At 37.7% G+C, this 24,388-nt stretch overlaps 1 protein-coding gene across 6 annotated transcripts; it reads right to left on the bottom strand.

The window, feature by feature from the left end:
* Positions 1 to 1,408: 1,408 nt before the first annotated feature.
* LOC111263999 (uncharacterized) lies at positions 1,409 to 24,175 on the bottom strand. 6 transcript variants are annotated; one of them, XM_086969916.1, is made up of 8 exons: positions 23,819 to 24,175; positions 12,882 to 13,159; positions 7,604 to 7,636; positions 6,962 to 7,141; positions 6,280 to 6,399; positions 3,986 to 4,045; positions 3,140 to 3,263; positions 1,409 to 2,230 (listed from the first exon to the last, which is right to left on the bottom strand). In XM_086969916.1, the coding sequence occupies exons 2-5, from the start codon at positions 13,011 to 13,013 to the stop codon at positions 6,340 to 6,342; spliced, it is 405 nt and encodes a 134-aa protein (XP_086826042.1). In that variant the 5' UTR covers positions 13,014 to 13,159; positions 23,819 to 24,175; the 3' UTR covers positions 1,409 to 2,230; positions 3,140 to 3,263; positions 3,986 to 4,045; positions 6,280 to 6,339. The 6 variants fall into 6 exon arrangements, with proteins under 6 accessions (XP_086826042.1, XP_086826041.1, XP_086826039.1 ...); XM_086969915.1 differs by having other exon boundaries at positions 3,104 to 3,263; XM_086969913.1 differs by having other exon boundaries at positions 3,824 to 4,045; positions 23,819 to 24,174.
* Between the last annotated feature and the right edge of the window lie 213 nt (positions 24,176 to 24,388).

Below are 24,388 nucleotides of genomic sequence, written 5' to 3' on the forward strand. Positions count from 1 at the left end.
AACACTTGGTTACTCTATGTAGGAAGCGTTTAAAATTGTTGTATTCTGCACTTATAGTCAAATTTTCTTCCTGGTGCGTTGAGAGGCTACCACATATTGGGGTATAAAACATTTCGTTTTGGAATCTGTCTCTAAATAATGCTTGATGTAGCCAGGTCTTCAAAGAAATAAGGTTGTAATGGTAAACAAATGTTGCTATGGTTGATCCTAAATAATTCTTTACTAAGAAATAGTGAAAATGTCGTCAGACTACGACGACGTGTTTACAGTAGACAGATCTCAGCTACGTTTATACCCATAATCACTTTACGTGGAGCTCTCATACCTTCGCTGTGTTAGCGGTTTCGTGCTGGAGATAAAATCGACAGACTAAGCATAAGACGCCTGGCAAACATCAAAGTCTGCTCACTTTTTGTTGTTTCTACGTTACCTTGCTGGGAACATATCTGTTGTGGATCCTTTAAATACTCTGAGATAATGCCACCTGGTGCGTACAGTATAAAAAGATACCGATAACGATATATAAGCGAAAGTAAACATTCAAATATGGTTGAAGGTGATATAAATATTGAAGACAATATTTATAATTAAAAACGGCAGGAGGCATAATGATGATTTTGTAAACAATCGCTACATGTATAATTGCTGCGGCAAGTCTTCTTTTTAAGAACTACCAGGGAAAACGTTAGTATACGTAGTTTATATTTTATGTTTACTTTTCTTAGACGCATTATATTTACTTCAATTACCTACTCTAGAGCGACAGCTTGATAAAATACGTAATTAGAAAAAGCTATGCAACTAATAGATAGCGGTTCAGTATGAGGTTCTGAGGGGTCAAAAATCCTAATAAAATAAATGGCACGAATGCTTTAGATGTACGTAGCCTTAAATATAGCTTTTAGATTAAACAGGATAGTACATTTACGTGCAAAGGCTCGCTGAGGTCACGATTTCTGTGAACAGCGCTTTCCTTTCGAATCACTAAAACGTCTTACTGACGCATATGATTTGGGCGGTGTGTAATCTCTTTCTTTACTAAAGGGCCTTAAAGGTATTTACCTATTTTTAATACAAGGATCCTTATTTTATGCTGTTCATGTACATCAGCAAGCTGAGCAGCAGTTTGTTCTGTGGTCATTTTACCTGACGCATTTCTATTCCAGTGTCAAATCTATGATCTAGCAATTTTCTTTATCTTATTTTATTTATTTATTAAATATCGCCTTACTGACTAAACAAAAATATTGTCCTGAATTGTATTTAGTGGTCAGCACCGATCAGGTTCACTACCTTCTTTATTCTCGTCGCGTTCATTAAACTAAATAGACGGTGTATGCACTCAAAAATGTACACAGCAGCTATGTATTCTAGTTAAATTGACAAAAAAAAAAAAAAAACAGAAGTATTTCACATTAATATTGTTATTGCAAATTTATTACACCATTTGCACAACATGTGTTCCTTGTTTTTCAGGTTGTCACCAATGCTGTTTCCTCCATTACACTTCTGTAAGCTGCTTTTTTAAGGTTTTTTTTTATCAGTTCCTCCTTTACAATTTTAACCGCCCTTATCGCTACCCCTGCCGCTTCTTAACCTGTTAACTTTCTTTGCCCCTTGCATCTCCGAGTACTTTCCACGACAGGGGTGGTATAGTTTTTTTGTTCTCAAACTGGATTGGATAGAACTGAAGTGTGGGTAGAGTGTGTTTAGCTTCAGCGCTTACTGGCTCTAGCTGAAACGTCAATGTATTTTGTTACATGATGCCTATGAAATATAGGTTTCCCGTCCCGTTTTTTTCGCTCTCGGTGCACAGAAGCTGCGTACTGCATATAGGTGTGTTTTCTATGCTCTAAGGTTCAGGGCTTTCCGCAAATTCGCCTTTGCGTATCAGGAATATAGGGCCCAAGAATCGGTGTCGCAGGAAGTAACAGCAGAGGAATACCCGTTCTATAAAAGTAGCGCATGTGTTGATGTGAATGTATTTCGACCTGTGCTAGTTATCCCATCGAACCCTGTATCTGCTTACAGCTTCTTTCCCGTTTTGTTCATGTGGCGGTGACTTTCGGCTTTTTCGATATGAATATTATGTGTTCTCTTCATGCTTTTTTTTTCGTTTGTTACCTTAAACCTTTCGTTTCTTTTGCTTCAAGTCTGCCATTCTTGAATCCACCTTCCTTCCTTATAGCGCTTGATTTCCGTCGACCTTTCGACCATGCTTTCGTCCTCGCTGGAACGCGAGAAAGACATTCGAAGTTAGGAAAGCTTTAATGATGCGCTTTCATTGCTTCTTGGATGTATGCTATTGTTAGTAATATTTTGGGCTTGCTCTATAGCCCTGCTGTATTTCGACGTCTTTTTTCCACAGGCTTAGTACTGTAGCTACTATTTAATTAGTATAGTAATTGTAAGTAAATGTATCTAAAGGCGTCATATGACTTAGTGGCGATTGCTGATGTTACGCCTCATCGTGATCAACGGCATCTATTGTACCGCATAGCTTCGTGTCACTGTGATACGTTTTTACGTTGAGTAAAGGTAATAATAAAAAGGGTAACGCATATACGGTCGTGTCTAACACTTCAGCGTAGAGATGCCAATTATAAAGTATGGCCTTATGTTCATGTAATCTCGGTAACGCTATCTGAATGGCATGAAGCCAAGAAACGGTCTTGTATTCGTATCCATTCGATTTGTAAATAATGTCGCTAGCATTTTGCCTCCCTCAGAACGTCTCGTTTTTCTCTGCGGCAAATTGGTAGATTCACGAGTATCTCTATACATATCGCCATACACCACGCTAGTAAACATCATTGTAATAATAACTATAGACGTTAATATCATCGTATGTTCACACCTAATCGAAATATATCGTGCTTTGTTCAATCTCCATTTTGCTTTTTAATGTTACGTAACGACTATTAGAGGTTTCTTTAGATTGTTTTTCGTAGGACGTCATCATACCATGCACACTTCAGCACTAGTAAGTTGTTGTCGCTGACAGCCGAAAGCTGTGCTATCAACATAGTCAGAGGAAACGAAATCTCTTCCATATTTTTATCTGATCCTTTTATAAAGCTGACAAATACCGTTGATCTCTCACCATAATCCTGCGTTCGACAGAATCTTCTGTGCGTACCTAGAACCGCCGTAACTTGAATGAAACAGCGTTTAATGGGTCGAACCTCCACCGCTGCTTCTTACTCATACATACGATCGGCTTCGTGTCCACCTTTTCTAACGCAACGGATTACCTACATTGTCTATGAAACAGAAGGGACAAGAAAGGCAGCCTTCCTTCAAATACGAGTACACGTTCAACGTTCTGGATTTTTGAATGATGCCTACTTAAACCTTCTGCACACTGACGTAGCATCAGAAGAGCATCGAGCCGTTTTTTGTTTTGTGCCCTCGTACGGGGGTACAAGTGATATTAGCTTCGTTAAGAGTGTTCTCTATATATACGCTAAGAAAAACTAGAAGCCAATATCGTACGACTTGACCTCTTCGTCGTTTACACTAGAAATTTATATGTATGGGTCGTTAGTGGAATATTAAGACAAAAACTAATACACTGTGCATTACGTTCGTATATTGTCAACAGATCGAGCATTGCGTATTTATTCATAAAATCATTGCGACCGATATTAGGGTAAAATACACAGCTTCGTTTTCCAGAGACACATATAGTTACAGCATAAACGAATAAGGAAGGAGCAGTGATATTTATCTGGCTCAGTTTATCTACAAAAATACGCAGAGAAATCAACAATTATCTTCCAAGTAGAATCTTCTTATACATTTTTTGCGCAAAAGTGCTTACCTCTTAAGAGTTTGGCGTTTTTCCTCTGTCTTATTGATCTTTTTGATAAAAATGTACATAGGTCAGTAATATGTCTAATATATTTTTCCAATATCCACATATTATGGTTACTGTGTTTTTGTCACGTTGCTCTATAAGCTTGTTGTGGAGTAACGAAGTTACCACGTTTTTTATGTTGTAGCTTCACGTCATTCTTTCAATGACAGTTCCTGTCCTGGAGTCCTGCAAGCAAAGTAGAGAATTCCTAGTTTAGAGATACTACATCATACAATATTGATCAACATCTATTTGAATCCCACCAAAACAGATAATTATTATCTTAGCTATGTGTATATATATACGTTTTTGAAAGGCACATGTCAGCAAAGAGGATGTTGTTTCACAAAGTGAAGCAAGTTTATTGTCGTCTTCTAAATAGACATCACCCTTCCACCGAATATCTAGAGAGCCACAAAATAAGCAGATGCAAAGCTATGACCCTGAACCCGCATAGAGCTTCAAATATCTTAAGAAATAGAAGGCATTAGGGTATAAAAAAAATACTAATTTGATATTCTTTATTTCAATCTTTTTTTAAATTTGACATAAATATTTACATAAGATGTTGATTAACGCGTTTGCTATACTTCGACCCATTTGACGCCCCCAACGTTGTGTATATTTGTAGGTAATGTAAGTGTACGATGTGTAGATAAGTGTACGGTGTGTGTGATTCATCAAGGTACATCGTTTGAACAGCCCGTTGCTTAGTGATGTCATAATTCTAGGCTGAATCTAAGACACATTCATTTTTGTTCCAAAGATGACACAGAGATACAGATATTATATCAGCTCATTTAGGCTATTTGGTTAAATTTGCCTCATCTTTAGCACATTGTCCTTACTGGTAGAATAAATGTAAAAGAGTAAACATGGCCTTGGAAGTAGATTGAATCTACTGCTCCGTTAGCGTAATATCTGAAAACCGAGCAGTAGTAAATAACACCATTATATAGACGTGCGTTGATGTGTCCGGTTTTATACATTTTATATATATATTTAAAAAAAAAAGTTGGGCTTCTCGTTGTTTACTTCATAGTGACTAACACATAACAACAATTTTTTCTAGGTCATAAAAGTATTCTGATTACCTCGATGCACGTGGTCCTCGTTTCTCTTAACTCTACATAATAAATTTACGGGTTACCGTTCCCGATTTGGAGTTCCCTCCCAGTATTGCCAATATGCTAGTATTTATTCGACTTTTCCAGAATTGACATTTGCACCTTAGAAGCATCCTTATACGTATTCCGTTCTACTAGCTCCACTTTTGTATACCTAAATACATCCTTTTTATTGGCTTAAGTTAGTCACTTTCTCGTTTCCCATCAACTCGTTCAGAAACTCTCATACGAACGAGGACACTCTGGATATACTGGAAGGTTCGGTCTAGCTGATCGCGACATTGTAGGGAGACTCTGTATGTGGATAAAATTTCTTTTGAAAAAATCAATGAATGGACGGTCCAATTGAATTATACCAGAACGTAACTGATAGCGTTGACCGTATCACTGAAATTGTCCTATCACCCAAAAGTATATGCAAATGATACACAAAATCGACGGCCCACAAAATTTTGATAAATTATTGATAACGATTGTAACATAATTTATTTAATGCATTGTGGCCTGTTGATCATCTGTATTTTATTATATTTAAATCAAAATCGATATTTAATAAAACTAAATTATATGTCTGAGGTTAAAAGTCACCAGTAAAGTTCTAGTATTACTTCTTACGACAACCACTAAATAATATGCAAGGGATAGCAGCGCTTGAAAGTAAAACTCATCGATCAAATAAATTTGTCGCAACCTTCCATTTTTTTCAGATGATGAAACCTAAAGCTTTAAATTTTGTGACTAGTTTCGCTAGGAAGACATCATTTGAACATTTATTATTATATATACTACAATTCTAAAACAGTCGAAGCTGAAATAATATACCAAAAACATTGCCGCTATTTAACCCCGTAATCCCGTCGAACGTTAGCAACCGGTAGCCAGGCGTCTGATAGATGTTATTAGTATATACAAATATATATATTCAGTACCTATGAAATTCGAAGCACCTAAAACTCCGTAAGGGTTTACTGTGCCTTTTCTGATTTTTCATTCAACTAATAGGCTCTTGGCGAACCATCCGTCATCATAATTGAGGATTATTTATTTTACAATATTAGTTCTACAACGTCATACTTGATACTATATGACGATCATGCAACCCTTGTTCTCCCTTTAGTACAATTTGTAAAATATAAAATGTTCCTCATCTATTTCTCTAAAGAGGAGGGTTGAGGGGGACGAGGGTGAGCAGATTACTCAAGGTCAGGTAACACAAACGCTAATTGTCCGCCCGGTACTTTGACGCTCTAAAGTAGCTTTCCTCCGCTTACATTATTTGTATTATTTACTTACATTTCCGGCAAAATTCGTATCTTTTTGTTGATTCCGCCATTTGATGAGCCTGTGTGGCGTCTACTCCTGGATTATTTCCCGGTCGTAGTTCGTATTATCGACCACGTATTCGTCCGAATCCTGCGCCATGTTTTTCAAAACATACTATCTCATACATGCAGAAACTTTAACTATAAGTTAGGTTGTGACAGGTCGAATAGCCCTAAGCTAACTACGATTTGCTTTAGTTCAATTATCGTCACTAAATTCAACGAACCTGAAACTGGACAAACCCTTTTCCTAGTAACGTAATTTACGTGCATTGATTGTCACAGGCTTGCATTAACCGCCTAAGCTATAACAGCTAAGAAGGGGTACTACATAAACAAAATAGCTATTATTTACAAGCTGGTTACATTAATGGTGTGTTAGAAGCGACATCATTCGAACTTATTTTAACTTGCTGTAACTGCGTATGAATAGCCTATCATTTATTGTAGTTTTATTGTTGTGCAAAGAAAAGGCCGACCTAATTATACATCGTATCATTTGTTCTCTGTACGGTGAAGTTTAGTAAAAAAATAATTAGAAATAATAAAGAGCCTTCAAGAGCAGCCAAAGCAGGAGGAGAAAAAATTGATTCAGTGCAAAGTGACGTCAAATCGAGCCTGTACTCTACGTGTCGTCGTTCCGGACGACGTACCAAATTATCGATGGTGTTGAACTTCCGGAAGAAACGAAGGCGTTGCTTATCGCTGCTTGGTAGGGCAAACGGCGCGCGCTTACCGGCACATCCCGTGAAGGCATTACAGAATGGTCGCTTCTGTAGGCCAACTGGTCCACCAGACACACCCAGTTCTACAATGGGCCTACCCAAAAGTTCCTAAAATAGTTAATTAAATTAGAGAATATTACAACACACGAAATAAGTTTATGTTACCCACATAGTCGAATGCGAACTTTAAAGCAGCGAATAAAAAAAAGTCTCTGCTTGAATAAACCATGTAATCCTTTAAGGTTTATAATAATACTGCAGTAAACCATTGGATGTTCTAATCAGCTTAACAACAACAACATTATACTCTGCCTCAGGGTGCTCTTGCTTTAACATAAGCCCTATTTAAACAATCGGTTGTGCCAGTCTCTAAAAAATCCCTGTTTTAAAAACTACTGAAAGGTTCTGATCATCGGGTTATGACAAAGTTAAAAGTGATAGCCGGTAATAAAAAAAACGATACATTGCTTTTCGACTTTGTAGGCATCTGTTTATGCTTAAGCTATTAATGAAAAATGTAAATATTTCTGTTTAGTTTCTATTAAATTTTCGTATAGCCATGTTACTTACTCTTAGTTTATCCGTTCTATAGCGAAGTTCGTCCTGTAGTCAAAAAACAACAGTTTACTAATTAGATACGTCAGGCATGTCAGTTTGTGAAATAGCATGCTTTCTATTTGTTAACGGACGTGCCGCGAGTCCTAGAATCTAATCGTTTGAGAAGTGTCAACTCGAGGGGACTTTTTGCAACTCAACGAATAACGACAGACGATGTATGTAAAAAACTAGGACATCGCCTGTTTAGCTTCCAAAACACTACTTACCTAGCCAGTATAACATAAGGTTTTCACTTCCTCGAGTGTAGTCTAGGCCCATGGCCGTCATTCCGACTTTAAGCCTCTGCACCATCTGTACCTGTGCCTTTAATAGCGTGGCTTATATGACCTACTCGATTTGACTCGCTTTCATCGGTTCTTCATTAGATATTGCAAGGAAATTCCCTTTCAACAAATTTGGGATGTTCACGAGAGCTTCCCATAATCGTTTTCTTTGTAAGAATATCCGTCTTTCCGCTGGTATCGAGATTCAAACACGCGATTCGTACAAGATTAGCACCAAATACTGGCCTCACCACCAGCAATATGGATAAAACCGCAGACACTTATTCGACTGTTTGATAAGCTGCCATTCCTGCTTGATTTGAGAGATAGCATAGAGTGATACCTGGTGAGCGGAGATCTTGCGTTTCATAGTAAAAATGGGAGTTTCAAAGGATCGTCTAATTCAAAATAAAAATCTTCCTGGAAATTTGGACTTCTTACGAAGACTTGCGATAGGCTTACCAGTCTTGATCTGAATATTTGTACACGATATGTTTGAGCGAGGCTTCAACTAGTCCCGATATACCAATCTAGTGCTACCCACTGCTACCTTCGACGAATACTAAATCATGAGACATTAGGTGAAGTACTGTTTTTTTTTTTTTATATAGAGCGCGATGCTAGTTTAGCTGGCCAGCAACTTCTTTCTTACTTTCCGTGTTTTTAAACAACGCTGTTTCAGTTTAGAAATATCGAAGTGGCCACCAGCATTGTCCGCATTGGTATTATTAACAAATGAACAAGTGCTTGTTTTCACGCGAATTATGTCGTGTTTAATCTATTATATATTGCAAAACGAGTTATTATATTATAGCAGTTAGGATATCTGGCTACTATCCTAAGTTATCTTTTGATTAAAGAAGTTTAACTGCCTGTAAGATGGAGCCGATTTGATGGACACTTTTCGTAAGTTGGGTAAGTTGGGCAAATAAATGGGTTAACCGTTAATCATTAACGTTGAGAAATTGTTTGTTGTTCTCAGTGAGAAAATGCAAAATTGGATTTAATAGAACATTTCCGATTTTTCACTTTTTTCGAATGTAAATTTACTCAAATGGTTCATAAATGATGAAATATAAATCACCTAAGTTTATTTTTTGAAATGGCCAATCTTTTTTCCGGGGGTAGGCGGAAGGCAGTTTCTTCTTTTTCTCATAAGTGGGACTTTTTGCGGAATTGCTGATGACATTTTTTCTTCATATTAAAATAGGTTTTAACTTTATCATTGCTGGCCGAATGGTAATCAAATCTCTATATAAAAGTCTATACAGGGAAGAAGGCCGTTCTTTATACTCTCTCCCGGCCGTTCTTATAAGGGCTTTCGACGGGCTAAATCGAAACAACGCTAGACATGCTCATATGCCCAAATGCCATTTGAAATGTGAAGATTAAGTAGCATGTTGTTTTATGTAGACAGGAATATTTTTGCTCACAATCGATAGATCTTGACGGGCGGAGTTAAAAAAAGAAACCTAAAATGCGAATTTTGGCATGAAAATGCAAAAACCAAGAGTGGTATTTATTTGCCCTGTGTGGCAACGGAGCCAAATCTGTTTCAAGAGAACTTTTTTTAATTGAATATTTGGTGACTGCCATCTATAACGTTGCAGTGTCCGATTTGGCGGACATCTTACTTATGATATATTGTTTGTCGCAAATGTTTTCTGCGATTGACACCGGAATAATGAAAACACTTCTTCTGTGCAAGCTTGGGCCCAGTTTTTACCACCAATTGATAGCTTTCAAAGTACAAATGCAGTACAGCTTCCTACGCTTAAAATGACCTAAAACGTTGCTGCGTAAAAATAGAAGCTGAAGCAGGCATGACACTGAAGTGGGAATTTTCCGCACCTCTTTGTGCATACAGACGGTATGGACATATAATCGCAAGCTCTTGATGAACTAGATCGAAACGCAATGTATGTTCATATAACTATACCTCAGTCCGAAGTTGAACGCTTAAGCTGTTCTAAGGATAAAAACTTACTACGGTGTCTTATAGAGGGAAGATATGTTTGCTTTCAATCAATATATCTCGGCAAGCTAAATAAAAGTAATACTTGTCTTGATACCTCAGTATTAAAATGGCCAAAACTGCGATTAATTTTTGTCGATTTTTTTTCGGGACAAAAATGAGTTCCAACAGGGTTTTGAACAGACTTGCAATAAATGCCAGTTGAAAGCTTTGTTTAAATATAAGACAAAAAGTGTCCGTTCATATTAAAACAGGCTGGCAAAAGGAAACGGGTTAAGGTTACCACACCGGGATAAGTGTAACTATATACTATCGTTGACATAAGGCCGGATGTAACACGAACAGAGGAAACGAGTTAGCAACGTAAGGCAGCCGTAAGGCCATGCCTGCGGGTTCGTCTTATATTCACTAATCTTGCTCAAATAACATTAATTCAATAACTGGAATATTTCTCAGCTTAAACGTTCGGTAGCGAACAAGTTCTTGGCAAACTCGTTGCATTGTACTCACATCTAGACAAAAACAGAAGTGGTCGAGCACAACAAGGGCCGCTGTGTAAATTACAAAGTTGATACCAAAGAATAAATGATCAGTACGTGATGAGCATAAGAGAAATGATATGTCCCTGTACGCAAATTATTACTGATCGTGGATGTTTCCAAGAATACTTTCATATTTAAAATGAGAAAAATCCCCAGTGAAAAGAACTCCTTAATGTAATGTCTAAAATTGATGACCTCGAGGGCTTATTCACACAAAGAGGATAACCGAAAGTGCTAAATAAAAATAAAAAAAGATAAGAAAGGCGCCAAATAACTCATGCGTCACATATGACGCGCTAACGCACGCGACGGTACGACTCATGTATAGTAGAATACTGCACACTGTCCGTCAAGGAAAGGAAATTGGAAAAAGCACTAAGATTTCCATTTATTATTCCAAAATAAGGAGAGCTTGACTGCGGCCCCGGAAAATGTGTGATGGACGTTATGAGAATACTGAAAAAAGAAACAATATCGAAGAAGACACCGGCAGAAAGCAGAGTCTCTTCTAGTCCAGCATATGATTAAACCTAAGATTTTCCTGGCGGCGAGGTAGCTTTCAAAGCTAGGTACAAAGGAAAATGTGGAGCAAGCGGGTACCGCTGTTAAAAACAATGGTGCATACTTTATAGAGTCATAGTAAATACCAAGCAGTGACACTAGGTAGCCATGAAAACGCTCGCCACTTAAAAAAAGAAAGAAGGCTACAAAGAGTGTCAAAGGTTTGGCGGTGTATTCGTGTAGTCACTTCCATTCATATAAACAATTACGCCTTCAGGGCTCAAGCGACAGAGGAGTGAAGAACAGGCAGTGATAAATTATATGCATACTGAGCCTTCAAAAGAAATCGTTATTAATACGTCACTTTTTAGTTTGCAGAAGGTGCAGCTTCACCGGGCTAAAGCACTTTAGCTCTTCTGCGGTAGCTAAATCCGATAAAACATTATTTGAATAGTTTTATTACTGATCACTGCCACCAAGCAGAGCCGAAAGAAGCTTTTAACTATTATATTTGCCAGCGCTCAAAAAAATAGCTCCAATGGAAAAAGAATTATGAAAATGAAATCAAGTGAGTTGTGAGCGTGCTATAAGAAACCTCTGAAAGAGTGCATAAAGAAAACAAGTAAAACACAGACATGGATCTCCAAGAATTGCTAAGGTTCTCTAGGGTAGAACGGTTTGCCCCCTTAGCTTAGTGGATAACGAATTTGCCTTCTAATTTACAGCACACGCTGTAGTCCTAGTTCAAACCCAGATATAGACAGATTTTGTTTCATGCTGATAGCCAGCCGTCTGATGGAATGCCAAATGGCAATACCGGACATAATATTCGAAGTATAAAGTATAAAATGGTTTTATAGAAGTACAAACTGTAGTTTACCAATTAATGCCTACCCAACCCTCATCTCCTACATGTCATGGTGATAGCTGTAGAAGATGATCAGGCACGTCACTGGTGCACGTGCACGTACTTTCTTCACACATACATTGACTATATCTTCGTCGTCTAGTTATTTAGTTACGTCTGATGTTGTTGCTGCCGCTTCGAATACGAGTACCATTAAAAGCGGAGTTTTTGTAGGTACCACAAACAGACCGCAATAGGAATTGCTAAATTAACTTGCAGCAAACGATGACTTACTTAACATCCTAATCGACACGGAAGAATGCGTTCTTCTTTCGTGGTAGTATTCTCGGAAAAATATTATATCTATTATTAAAATATCTGGAGTATCTAATCGATTCAGAGATTGTTGTTGTACAGTTAAATAGCCTCAGCAATGTAGTGGCTGAAGATGGAACTCAGAATACCCACTTCTATCCGTCACGGGAACCTTATACGGTTCTCGAATTGTTTACTGTGGGTACGTTCTATTGCCGTCAGTCGCTGTGTGTTTATAATATGAGTACGCAGAATTTATCTTTTCTACCTTGCTATCTTTTTGCAAGCAATTGCCAAGCTCATTGGACTCTTTAGATCTGAAAAAAAAGATCGGCCTCGTGAAAAGGTGAGAATTTTACGTTAAGGAACCTTAACCACGATTTGCGTTATCGAGGTAGAAAGAAGACTTTACAGTTATCCAAATCATATAAATGCTTTCCGCACATGACAAAGAATTTGTATTACTTATTTAAAATAGTTTGGTTAATGCTCAAGCAACGTGCCATGATCTGCTTTGATCTGACATCATGGCATCATTATATTATACGATCCAAGAATTTAAGAAGGGACCTTTCAGGCAGAACCCATTTTGTGGAAATTATTTTCCAAAGAAAAATGCCTTATTGTCTTCGAAAACGATTAAATTAGTAAAATGGTACTCAAAGTCCTGATTTTGACTCACTCGACGGAGAACGTCCGTTACTTTTTTAAATCGTACAATTAATTTGTACTTACTATTACGAAGTTTCATGAGACCCAAAACGCCTATTTGTGCTAGTTCGGTTACCTGCAGCTGTAGTTGCTGTTGTCTTCCTGGAGAAGGTTGTGCACCTGCAGCACACGCCAGGGCGGAAAACACCGCTGTCGCCACCACTAGACATGCCCAGACGGAAGCACAGCCAGACGTTTTGAGGTTCATGGCGGACCGGAAGGATAAATAGTAACACTCGAAGCGCTCGCACACGACGATGATATTGATGACTACGGGAACGACTACGATGACAGGGTGATCACAGCTGTGGGCATTGATGATCACAGCGGGCAATACGCTGGTATGAATAGCAACTTCACACCGGGAGTCACAATTTTCTTTGTTATTAATAAGCGAAATCGTTATCGCTACTTATTTAAGCATAACGCACTATTTAATCTACATAAAAGCACAAGAAAAGTCTACTACACGGCCATTTAATCTAACCTAAAAAGTTTGTACAAATTAGCTTAATAACAAATAGTGGGGACCATCCTACAGAAATATTATACGATTTAAGAACAGGAATATTGCAATCCTAATAAAAAAAAATTCAAATTTTGCGCGCCGATATGTTAAATGAGTATGGTAACCGGGAATGCACAGTTACAATACTCCGTTGCAAATTTTTTTGCGGCTACCTTGTCAATCACGCACGGCCATTTAGTAGCCTCAAGAACAAAAAGTTTTTTTGTAATTTAATTTCAGATTAACGATTAGAAAGATTAGACGAGAAAAATTAAACGATTCAGATAGCTATCAAATTTTCTTTTGGGTTAATATAATACAAACTTAATTTTCGGAACCTACAGAACTGCAGTTTTAATGGCATTTAGGTTTCCGTAAATAATAATAGTAAAACCTGCACCAATCAATTGCACAAAGCATTCTTTACTATCATTATAAAATTATATAATATATAATGTTATAACATTATTATATATGTTAATACAACATCGTAACGACTACTTATAACGGCTAAAAATATTTACACCTTTTTCATATAATTATTCAATTTACATCTTATTTAAGTGAGTTCGAATTTCTGTCATAAATTGTCTTACTGAGTTGAATTAACTCTTTTCATATGCAATAAAAGTAAGCGCTTCAGGTGCATATGAACTTAAAAAAACAAAAACTTCTTCTATCTTCATTTTATTTTCATTTGTTTTACTTGCGTGTATATATAATAGACTATGTGAAAATAAACTATCACACCAACTTTCGGCCTTCTTCAATCGTCCAAGCTATAGCGAGGACAAGCTTTTTTTTTTTTTTTCGTAAATGGACACTCTAAGGATCATACGCCGCGGCTATTTTCATCATAAGACTATTAACAGGTTATTATACGGCACATAAATAAACATCTCAATGTATCAAAGTGTCGAATTTGTTCTAGGGAGTACAAGGCGACCTTTCTCTCTCATTCGCTTCACCAACGCACTAGAGGATTCATAAACGGTCAACTATCGTCGCAAAATTGTGTTTCGTATATGAACTAATAGAAGGGTTTAGCGTGTTACTAAAACCAGACAGAGCTCAACCGGTTCTTCCAATTTAGAATGCAGTCAAATTCGTTGAAGTAGCATTGTTCTAGTTGTGGGCAAAGCAAACGACCTTGTGTACATAAGGAATCTTAAAAATCTAGAAACAAACAACCTATCCTTCTTGAGCCCAATTGTGTTTCTATTATGCCCATTCTTCCCTTTTTATGGAAATACCAACCGTGTCAGTGCAAGCTGGTGATTACTGATATACTGCCGTGAATGTACATATCTGTTTTGTTTTTTGCTGCATGAATTACGCGATGATCCGCCGTTTTTCGTTTAGGAATAACTAGCATAGGTCAAATCAATGTTAAAGGCAAAAAAGTACGATGCATTGACCTCCGGCTAACGAGTGAGACAGTTAGTATCGAAATTTCTAATGGAAAGGCGTCGCTACTGCTTCTGCCGATGGGGTATATGAGTACATGCGTTTCTATGAAAAAAAAAAACACCTTGCTCGCTCGACGCAGTACAAAAGTGGTAAAAAAAAAAAACAGTTAGCGACTTGTTGTTTGTCTCGTTATTCCATTATGTTGTTATCCTGAGAGGATAGGTGGGCATCAGTCTATGCGAGCTTATCCTCTCATTTATGAGACGATGTAAGTGGTCGTAGCAGTAGTCGTAAAAGCTTTCCTAGATTTTTACGGCTTACTCATGTCGAGCTGCCTTAAACAGTATCGGAGTCATAGCAAAGGCCTAACTTTTGTACAAAATATAAACTAAGATTATTGGAGTAGCACTTAATTGTACTGTCCTCCTGAAGCATCTTTTTCTATTTGACACTTGTAGTTTTTTTTATGTGATAGCAGGTGTTTTCCAACGTTTTTTTCAGCTAGTTGTCAAGGGTATCTGAACAGGTGCTCGGATTTGACCGCTCGAAGAAGAGTTTCATGTTTTCCAAATTGTCCTTTTAATTACTTCTAAAAAAGAAAGGCTTGGTGGTTTTCTAACTTGGAAATGGCTTAGCGGATTCTAACAGAATAAACCTTTATTCACTCAATCTTGTAGTTCAATATTGTATATAAAAAAAAAAATTATTAAAATAAGTAAGTCTAAATTCTCAGAAATAGAGTCAGAAAACATGATACCATTTTTTCTATTTCTTTCGGACTTTCGGACCATAAACGATATATACACTTCTCACAGTTTTGGATTTGCACCTCTCTGTGGCCTATACATATAGCATTTAAAATTCAGGCGACAGAGAAAGTAAGACTAACTGGTTTTTTTTTTTTAGTATATGATCTTCAGCTCTAAGACATTTATACCATTAAATCACTGTCGTGATGATTTAAAATATTAGCAGACTACGTAGAAGCTGCCCTGAGAATACTGTGAAAATAGAGCAATAGCCATGGCCTTTTAAAGAATTTAGTTTGCAACATTACGTAGTATAATCATATTGCATTTTTAGATAATACTATATTCAAATGGTTTTTGATGTTCCTCCTCATCGAGTTTTCTTCCTACCATTATTCGTTCGTCGAATCTCTCGAAATATCGAATCGAAAATATTTAGGATAATCACAGCCAGGGCTGTCATGAAGCAGACGAACTCGACCTCGTTCTTTCAGCGTTTTTTTGATGATAGTTCTTCCCATTTCTATTTATTCATTTATCAAAGAAACGTACATTGTGCGTGGTTTGTAACAACAATGAGGCAGCAGCACAATATTCGTAAGCTTGCGGTTTCTTGTGTAAAAAAAAAAGAGCGACAATTCTAAGACGTACGAGGGCAAAAAGGCGAAATCCGCTTAAACGTTAAAAACACTATTTACGTTCAAGTTGTATATCGTCTTAGTACTAAATTAAAATTACTGATGCGCATTAAGGACATACTAATGTACTAAGGCGTATCGAGTTTTAAGCTCATGGACGAAATAGAAATAAATTAGGTACAATAGTTAAAGGAAAATTTTTTTAAGCTAGCTTTATAGTAAGCTTCCTCGTGAAAAATAGTCATTACGCCCCACTCTTGACTTGAAGTTAAAAAAAAACCAGATACGATACCCGGCCAATAAACCAGATGTATCTATATCATTTAATTAATGCTGACGTTTACCTTTACCTTCAGGCAACGAATTACAATTCCTTGAATTTTTTTTTCAGATCAGGTTAATAATAGAAATAGAAAATGTTCTTCGTCTCGAGCCTGGTGCCTTCGTTTCCGTTTCACCTTAGGCGGCATCACTGAAGCGAGCATGCTCAACTATTCACCACATTCAAATTTAATTAGTGCTAATATTGTTAACTAACGGAGGATGTCTACGCACGCCAGATGCTAACAAGAACGCCCAAACACAATCGGTATCGAACTAAATGAAAGATATATTATACAACATCAGTTTGTATCGAATATCGATCGGGCTCATAACAAGATTCCTGTCTGCTTCGAAACAAACCAGCTAAATTAGCTTAATTGTTCCGAGTATCGACCAGCTGTATGGTTTAAACTTTGCGCAAGTGCCCTTTACGACCGTTAACACATTCTAAAACTGGCATAAAAATACTCGTTTAATAAAAGGAAAATAAATACATTTTCTTTTTTATTCAACGAAAAGTATGCTTGAAGAGCAAGTCCCCAGTCACATAAGTTATTAACAACAATCCTACGAAACGCAATTTAATAATTGGGGGCACAAGAAATTTACGCCAACCATTTGAGCAAAATCATTTACGATTCGTTCGTCCCTATGAAAATAAAAATGCCTTTTGAAAAATCATTACTAGTGTTCAATATATAAAGAGATCTCGGTAACTAATACCAACGCAATGTTCACAACACTGCGAAAACTTCAAGAGGCCAGCATGGGACGTCATCGCTTTTTTTTTTTTTTTTTTTTTTTTTCAATGTCGACGTCACATAATATTGTCCAAAGAAATTATGAGTACAAATAGAAATTGCTGCGCTTTATACGGATAAAATCTCTAACCATATAAACTAGCTAGGCACGAGGGTATCACTAGGGAAAAATATCACAGCCATTTGCATAGCACGTCGTATGCAAGCAAGCGAGTGCACGAGAATTATAAGCGTTTTTGTGGGAATGGGTTGTTTTGTTGATGTATACCGGTAGTGGGTCAACAACCCACTGGAAGAGACTGTGCCATTTGATAGTACATTAGAATCAGGCAAGCATCTCAGAAAAGCACACAATTACAGTTCACCTTCACTAAAATGATTTACATTTTGATTATCATTCTCTGAAGCTCATTGTTCGCATGTAAATAAAGCACAAAAAACAGGTACAGTATTAGACCTTACAGAAATCACATGGCTGCTTTAATTGCATAAAGCGGTAACTAATGTGATTTTTCGGGTGAATTTTCCACGAATCGCTATATCGAAGTATGGAGATCCAACTGTCTCTGATCAGCAAGTCAGTCCTATTCTACCACCAAACAGTTAACTTCTAGGTAGTCGTTTTGCTACTTTAATAAAATAGATTGATCAATGTATTTTGTGTTATGGCGTTTAGGTATAAGTGCGGTAGTCGAGTTGCTCGTTGTTCCCGCTGTTTAAGTGAGGCGTTGTGCACTTTCTACTGCTTCTCCTCCCCCAAGAGAAGGCTACTGGAAGGCAGCGCCGTAAGAAGTTTAAAATCTTTTTCCTAAATCATTGGCTGACAATATAAATAGAATCGCAGCATTAGTCCGCCGACATTCACTTTACGCGTATTTCAAATGAATCATTTATGCCGGCAAAACCCTGTCTTTAGCTAACCCTAGGTAGCGATACTTCTGGACCGATCTCGCACGCCCTCTATCTAGTCCCGATGCCGCAGGAAAATCATCAATATTATTAGTCATTTATTTACTAATATTTATTACTATTTGGTGGTAATTTCGGATTTGTCCACATACATGGTCAATGCCACATAACTAATAAACAGTATCTGATGAATACCAAGAAATTAACACTCTGCGATGAGGTTCACTGTTTCTTTATGAGATAAAGACTGGCTACAAAGAGCCAAAGAGATTCTAGCTTTTCTCCTACAGTGGACAATCACGTTTTATTAGAAATACGTTTATTATCCGCTGTTCCTAACGGTGTTATTAGGATAGCAGCGTTTGCGGCATATAAGATAATATTCCATGCAAAACGCCAAATTCAACATAACTTTCAGCTACACACAGTCTCTTCTTATGTATCGTCTTATAGTAATTTTATTCCCTTAATCGCAACAGTTCCGTATCGCATCTAAATGTTCACTTCGCGGCATTGCGTTCACTTCTTTAAGGACCTAGCCCTGCTGGATGAAATAGGCTGAATTGGTCGTTAGTACGTTTGCCTGGTGGTGTTTCGTAGAGGAGTACGCAGTCTCTGCTTGCTGGTCCTATAGTGTTGATTCGTAATGGCAATGACAAAGAGTGATTGATACACAATGCAAGCTCACCTCTTAAGCCCTGGCCATTGGAGGTTCTATCTAAGTCATCATTGGGGCGAACATGGCAAGGGTGGGTTCACGGGGGTTGGCATCGCCGTTCTTGAGGGTTGTCGCCCCAGGGCTCCTTGGCAACATGCTTTGCCACTCTTCGGACGCTTCGTGAACAGACGACTTACGTCGTTTCAGGGGTAATACCAGTCGCGTTGCTACGGCGGAGCGCGATGGAACCTACGCAACCGGATATGTATCGAAAGAGGTCGTTTGTCTAGACGTAGCGTTGAACTTACTTGGGCACGTACAGGCTATTCGAAGAAAGGCAGGACGTGCGAACAGTGCGAATGACCGCACTTACTTCACTCAAGGTTCTTACTTTAAGGTACCTCAAAATGGGTAAGGGAACAGAACTAGATCCACCTAACCTATGTACAACATATGAACAGTTAAGTAAGCGCACGGAAGTATGTTGCTTTGTTTGGACACGACGGCGTACATTTGTGAGATGCATATTTAACAGTATCGTGACGAAATACAGCAGACGCAGAAATAATGTTCCGAACAAAGATAATAACTGTGCTCAAACTGCATTACATCCTCACCCCGTGCTATTGACAATAGCCTATTTTCATCCTATGTTTATGTCTTATACTTGTATTTATACAGCAGAAGCAATCAAAAAGTAGATTTTTTTCCCTATACTACACAGTTATTAGTGTTTTTAGTATAGATACTGATATTGTTGAACAGGTATGCGCATCGTTCGAGCTAGCAGGTTGTTATCTTTGTTGTTGTAACCTACCAAGTACCGCCTACAAGTTTTGCATTCGATGACAGAAATAGCTCACTCACTGCGAAGCGTTGCTTACAAATGCAAGTTAATCCAAGTTCGGTATAAAAATACTTGAAAATTACATTATGCTGACGATTTAGATTGATCTTAGATATAGAAATACATGCGATGTCTCTTTCAATGCCTATTTAACTTCAACTAGCAAATAATAATAATAATAATAAAACTTATTTGCAAGCTGACGTTTTCTCATGAAATGTTCCACGTATTTTAGACCTCCTGCAAACTTGATAACTGCTTCGTTTTGCATGAACTTGAAGAAGATGTGTAATATTTTACACTGTATAAAAAAAAAGATTGCATTCCTTTGTCCGTACAAGCGAAATATTAATTCTCTGTGCGAACGTATATTGGACTATTTGAGTGAGGATGTAGCATATATGACACATAGCGCATGTTGGCTGATATAAAACAGGCGAAATGGCACACTATGATGACATCGTAAAGGACATTCTAAGATCTTACTATTTGTTTATCGGCAGGGTATATAACAGGTAAGTGCGTTAAGTCCGTGAAAATGCAACACGTACGTTTCTAGCCTCGCTTCTTCATTATTATTTTCTTTTTCATAGCATTTTTAATGCTCCACAAGTTACGGTGGGACCCCCCTAGCTGACTTGAATGAATGAATTTTTCGCGCCTTTTTTCTGCTAGTACTTGTTTACTTTTGTGCGAGAAAGACGTCTTGAACTACTCTAACAGGAACGAGTGTGGAGCGAGGGTGGAGCAACCGATTGATTGTTAGAGAAACAACTGAGCGCCTTGTCGTTGAAACTTATTTTACAAATATAACATAGAGAAATTTCAGTTTTAACCAAACTCCAGTGGCTCAGTCGACCCATTGTTTGGGTACATTTTTTAAGTGTACATTTTATGATAGAGAGACGAATATATACAGTTTTATTAGAGTAGGATACAGAATCAACATTTACTGCTAGAGTTCGCTGCAGTGAAGCTTTTTTCACAAACACATTAAAGCGGATTTTACGCTGCGGGCGAACTGCGGAATAACTGGAAGAATCGGAATGTCAATGCGAAGCTTAAATGGAACCTCGACTTTGAGAACAGAATGGACCATCCACGCATTTCTAAGCCGAGGACCGTCTGGCCAGCTAAGAAATGACTATTCAAATGGCCTTTGAAGTATCTGTGTTGTATCTTTCGAGCCCTCTCTAATATATGCCACCGTTGAAGTTTTCCGCTTAAACGGCGTGCTAGATGCACGCGCGTTTTAGAAAGGAATAACTCTTTCAATGGGCTCTCCGTGGATATTTTTCCCATTTAGACGTTACGCGTCGCCAACACATCCCTCACGATCCTTCGTTTAGGAAAATAAATTATGACTTACAGAGGAAAAGCAAAAGAAGCCATCCTCTCACCCCCATTTGGGGGTTATATTGGGAACTAAATATGCGTGTGCTACCTAGTGGACCTTCGTATCGTGCTATGAGTTGGACACCAATATTTGGGCACTGTTCAAGAGTCAGCCTGATAGAGTATGAGCTAATTTAACTATCTCGAGTCTTAAATTTGCTACCCCGCCATTAGGCGTTCATCAGATGGACCTAATATCGATATGCTGAAAAGGTCTGGCAGTGAGAAATAGGGGAGCGACATGCATAGTCGCAAGAATAATGCTTTTCAAAAGCTTTTGTGAAAGCCCATTTATAGCTCAAAGCAGTATTGGCAGGACCAATTGTGTCACTATCATGGACGCTCAGTATGTAGACATTCCGAAAGAGGAAATTTAAGCGTTTGCAGAACTTTCCCTCTGGTAATATTTTGGCTTATGTGTAAATTTACGTACTGATAACATTCGTAGAGAAAGCGATATAAGCCTTTGCCCGACGTCTCAGAATGGGTCAACAATTTTGAAGTATGAAAAATAATAGTTTATCTTTTCTACTTGTTTTGCCGTTTCAGTATCTCTCGCATATGGAGAACAACGTAAAAATAGCTATCCTTAGCTCATATTTTTAAGGACGTCCTTTAGAAAAAAAAAAAGCTGATCAATTAGAAATGATTATTACAAATCCTCGTTGTTCTATAGGTCCCATCATTACGAAAGCCAGCTACAATAAATTAAATTCCTCTGAACGTTGACTAAATGGATAAAACAGGAAAAGTGAATAGTGTGCCTCATCTAGAGTGCGTTTATATGCCTGTACCATTTTATGTTTAAGTGCGGATTTCATCATAATGTTTGTATAATGCCACTGTCCATTTGTGCACTGAGTTCGTTACTAGTCTGTTATTTGTTAGATTTTTGGACCAGCACCTTCTAACCTTCTGCACCGTCTGTGCCTCTCGAATGGCAGCAAAGTACATGTAATCAATATTTTCAATAGATTCAATTTTGCGATAGGATATTTCGAAATACTGCCAATGTGGCTTGGAATCGGATATCAGCCAAAACCATTTTCACGCTCATCTTTCATCCTGATTGAATACGCGTTTCGTTTTTTTGCATGACACGTAGTTGTTTGGTCAAACGTCTAATAACGTCTTTGTTTATTTTTTACGAACAATACTTGTAAGAATAACAAGTATCTAAATCCTTGTTAATAGTTAATTAGTAGCAAACGAAAATCTTCGACGGAAATAAATTGGCGTATTTCTAAGAAATGATTTTGCTCACAGTCACGGAAGCACAACAAGTTTTATCAGCAGATAGAGATTGATAAATAGAGACTGCCGAAAGTTACTAGGTTAGTTTTTTTGATACTGCAATGGTAAATAATGCCTCTGATAACGTAGAGACCAATTTCGAATATGGAAGTATGTTTACGCTACTAAACTGCACGGTGAGCTCTATTCTATAACTAAATAACTCAATTTATTAAATAAAAACGATTCAGCTCTCAGGAGACATATCAACCCCGAGATTTGATGATTATTAATCAAACGCCTTTTTCATAGCAGAGCAGTTCGAAATCCGATTATTCTTTATTAATTAAATTTTTCTTAAATATTAAATAAAATAGGGTTTCTCATACATAGTCGCATGACATTCAACTTACTCTTTCTTAAAGCGCATGTTTGGTCAAGTATTGTCGAAGGTGTGAGCAAAGATCTACACAACAAATAAATTGTACTGCAAATATAGACATAAAAAGATATTCCACCACTCACAAGCGAGTAGCAAATGTGAAATTAATTTTTAAGAAAATTTCCCTCTATTTAAGGCTCAAAGTCAGCCAACGATTACGTGGCTTAGGATGGGAATTCATAGTCTGAAAAAGCATTCATGGGCTTGATAATCAATGAAACGTTGAAATCAATTGGTCACTGTACAATGTTCTATGCGCATGACTTCTTGGATCGCCTCGTGTGGTCGATCTTATTATAAAAAAATCATCGCCATTTTGACACAGAGTTGTACATGCTCTACATTAAAAAATGCGGTTCTTATAATTGGCAAAAGTGAACAGTAATATCACGAATAGAACACTACCTCCATCAATATTTTCGTAACGACATTTCCGGGACAGAAAATGCGTTTCGAAAATGCGCGCGTTGACCCAGCGCAACAAGCGACACCCTCGCCGCAAGCAAGATAATACTCTAATTGCAGTTTCGACAGCGACATATATGACCCGTGTATACATTTACACTATTAAAGTTTCACATGCGCATGCTTAAGTTAACAATCTCGACAAGTACAATCATAATTGCGAATGCTTATATACTGTAAAATGTCAGCGAAATCGATCAATAATACTCCACAAGAAGACCAGAAAGACTAAACTCTACATGTCTGAAAATATTATTTTTAGCACATTGACTTAGCAAATTATAGGACTGAAATATTTGCCTAAATAAGTGCTTTTCGTATGGATACATCTGATTTCGTTCAATTTGCTACTATTATCGTTATTATAGTTTATTCAGTTTAGATGCAACCCTTTAGTAAACCACAATTTAACGTGGCTTACTAAAAGTAATTTGTTAACTGTGCAAACTTCCCTTACAGAGAGTTCCGCACTCTATATAGTAACCGGTCTTGATATTCATCGGACAACTTCAAGCTTGTCCAGATGCTGAGCTAGTCATCTTCAGCTTCTTTCTATTTCCCGAAGTTCAGATTCGATACTCGAATACAAATATACTCTAGTCGATAATAGCAACAAATTCGTGAGAAGCAAAGTACCTTATAAGACTAAACCACACACTATGTTACACACTTACAGGAAATCGCGGTGTAATGAAGTGTTGTACAATTTGTGTAACGGCTTTGTCGGCAAAGTGATTGCTCAATACGGAACGTTCGTGAAGTCCTGCGCGATGAGACTCCAGGGAGCTCCTCCTCCAACAGGCCGTTTTGTACCCCCCCAAGGAGAGGGCAGCACGATTTGAGAAAGGGACGTAGCCTGATTAACTCCCATGAGGTCGGCCTTCAATGACAAATCCCTTGGTGCTAGATCAACACGAAGTAGCCGAACGAATACACCCAACGTCATGATGCGACACAAACATGGAGTAGTTACGTCATACAAAAAAGGTAACTGCAAATGTTTGTGAACTCCGTGATGCTGCAATAGTGGGATACAAATGGACCCAAACATATTAATTTCACTAAAAAGTAAATTGTCCCTTTTAACATTACTTTGTGGATTGTTTATAGCGAACTTGTTCAGGTGGGTCCTCTGCCAGTTTTAACTACTGACACAATATCAGTATGATGTTAAAGTCGCCAACTGAAAGTTAATTCTCTGCTCTTTTGTGGTGAATGTCGTACTAATGTACTCCCCTTTACTT

This window comes from Varroa jacobsoni, unplaced genomic scaffold (genome assembly GCF_002532875.2).
Source record: "Varroa jacobsoni isolate VJ856 unplaced genomic scaffold, vjacob_1.0 scaffold_812, whole genome shotgun sequence".
Taxonomy (NCBI): domain Eukaryota; kingdom Metazoa; phylum Arthropoda; class Arachnida; order Mesostigmata; family Varroidae; genus Varroa; species Varroa jacobsoni.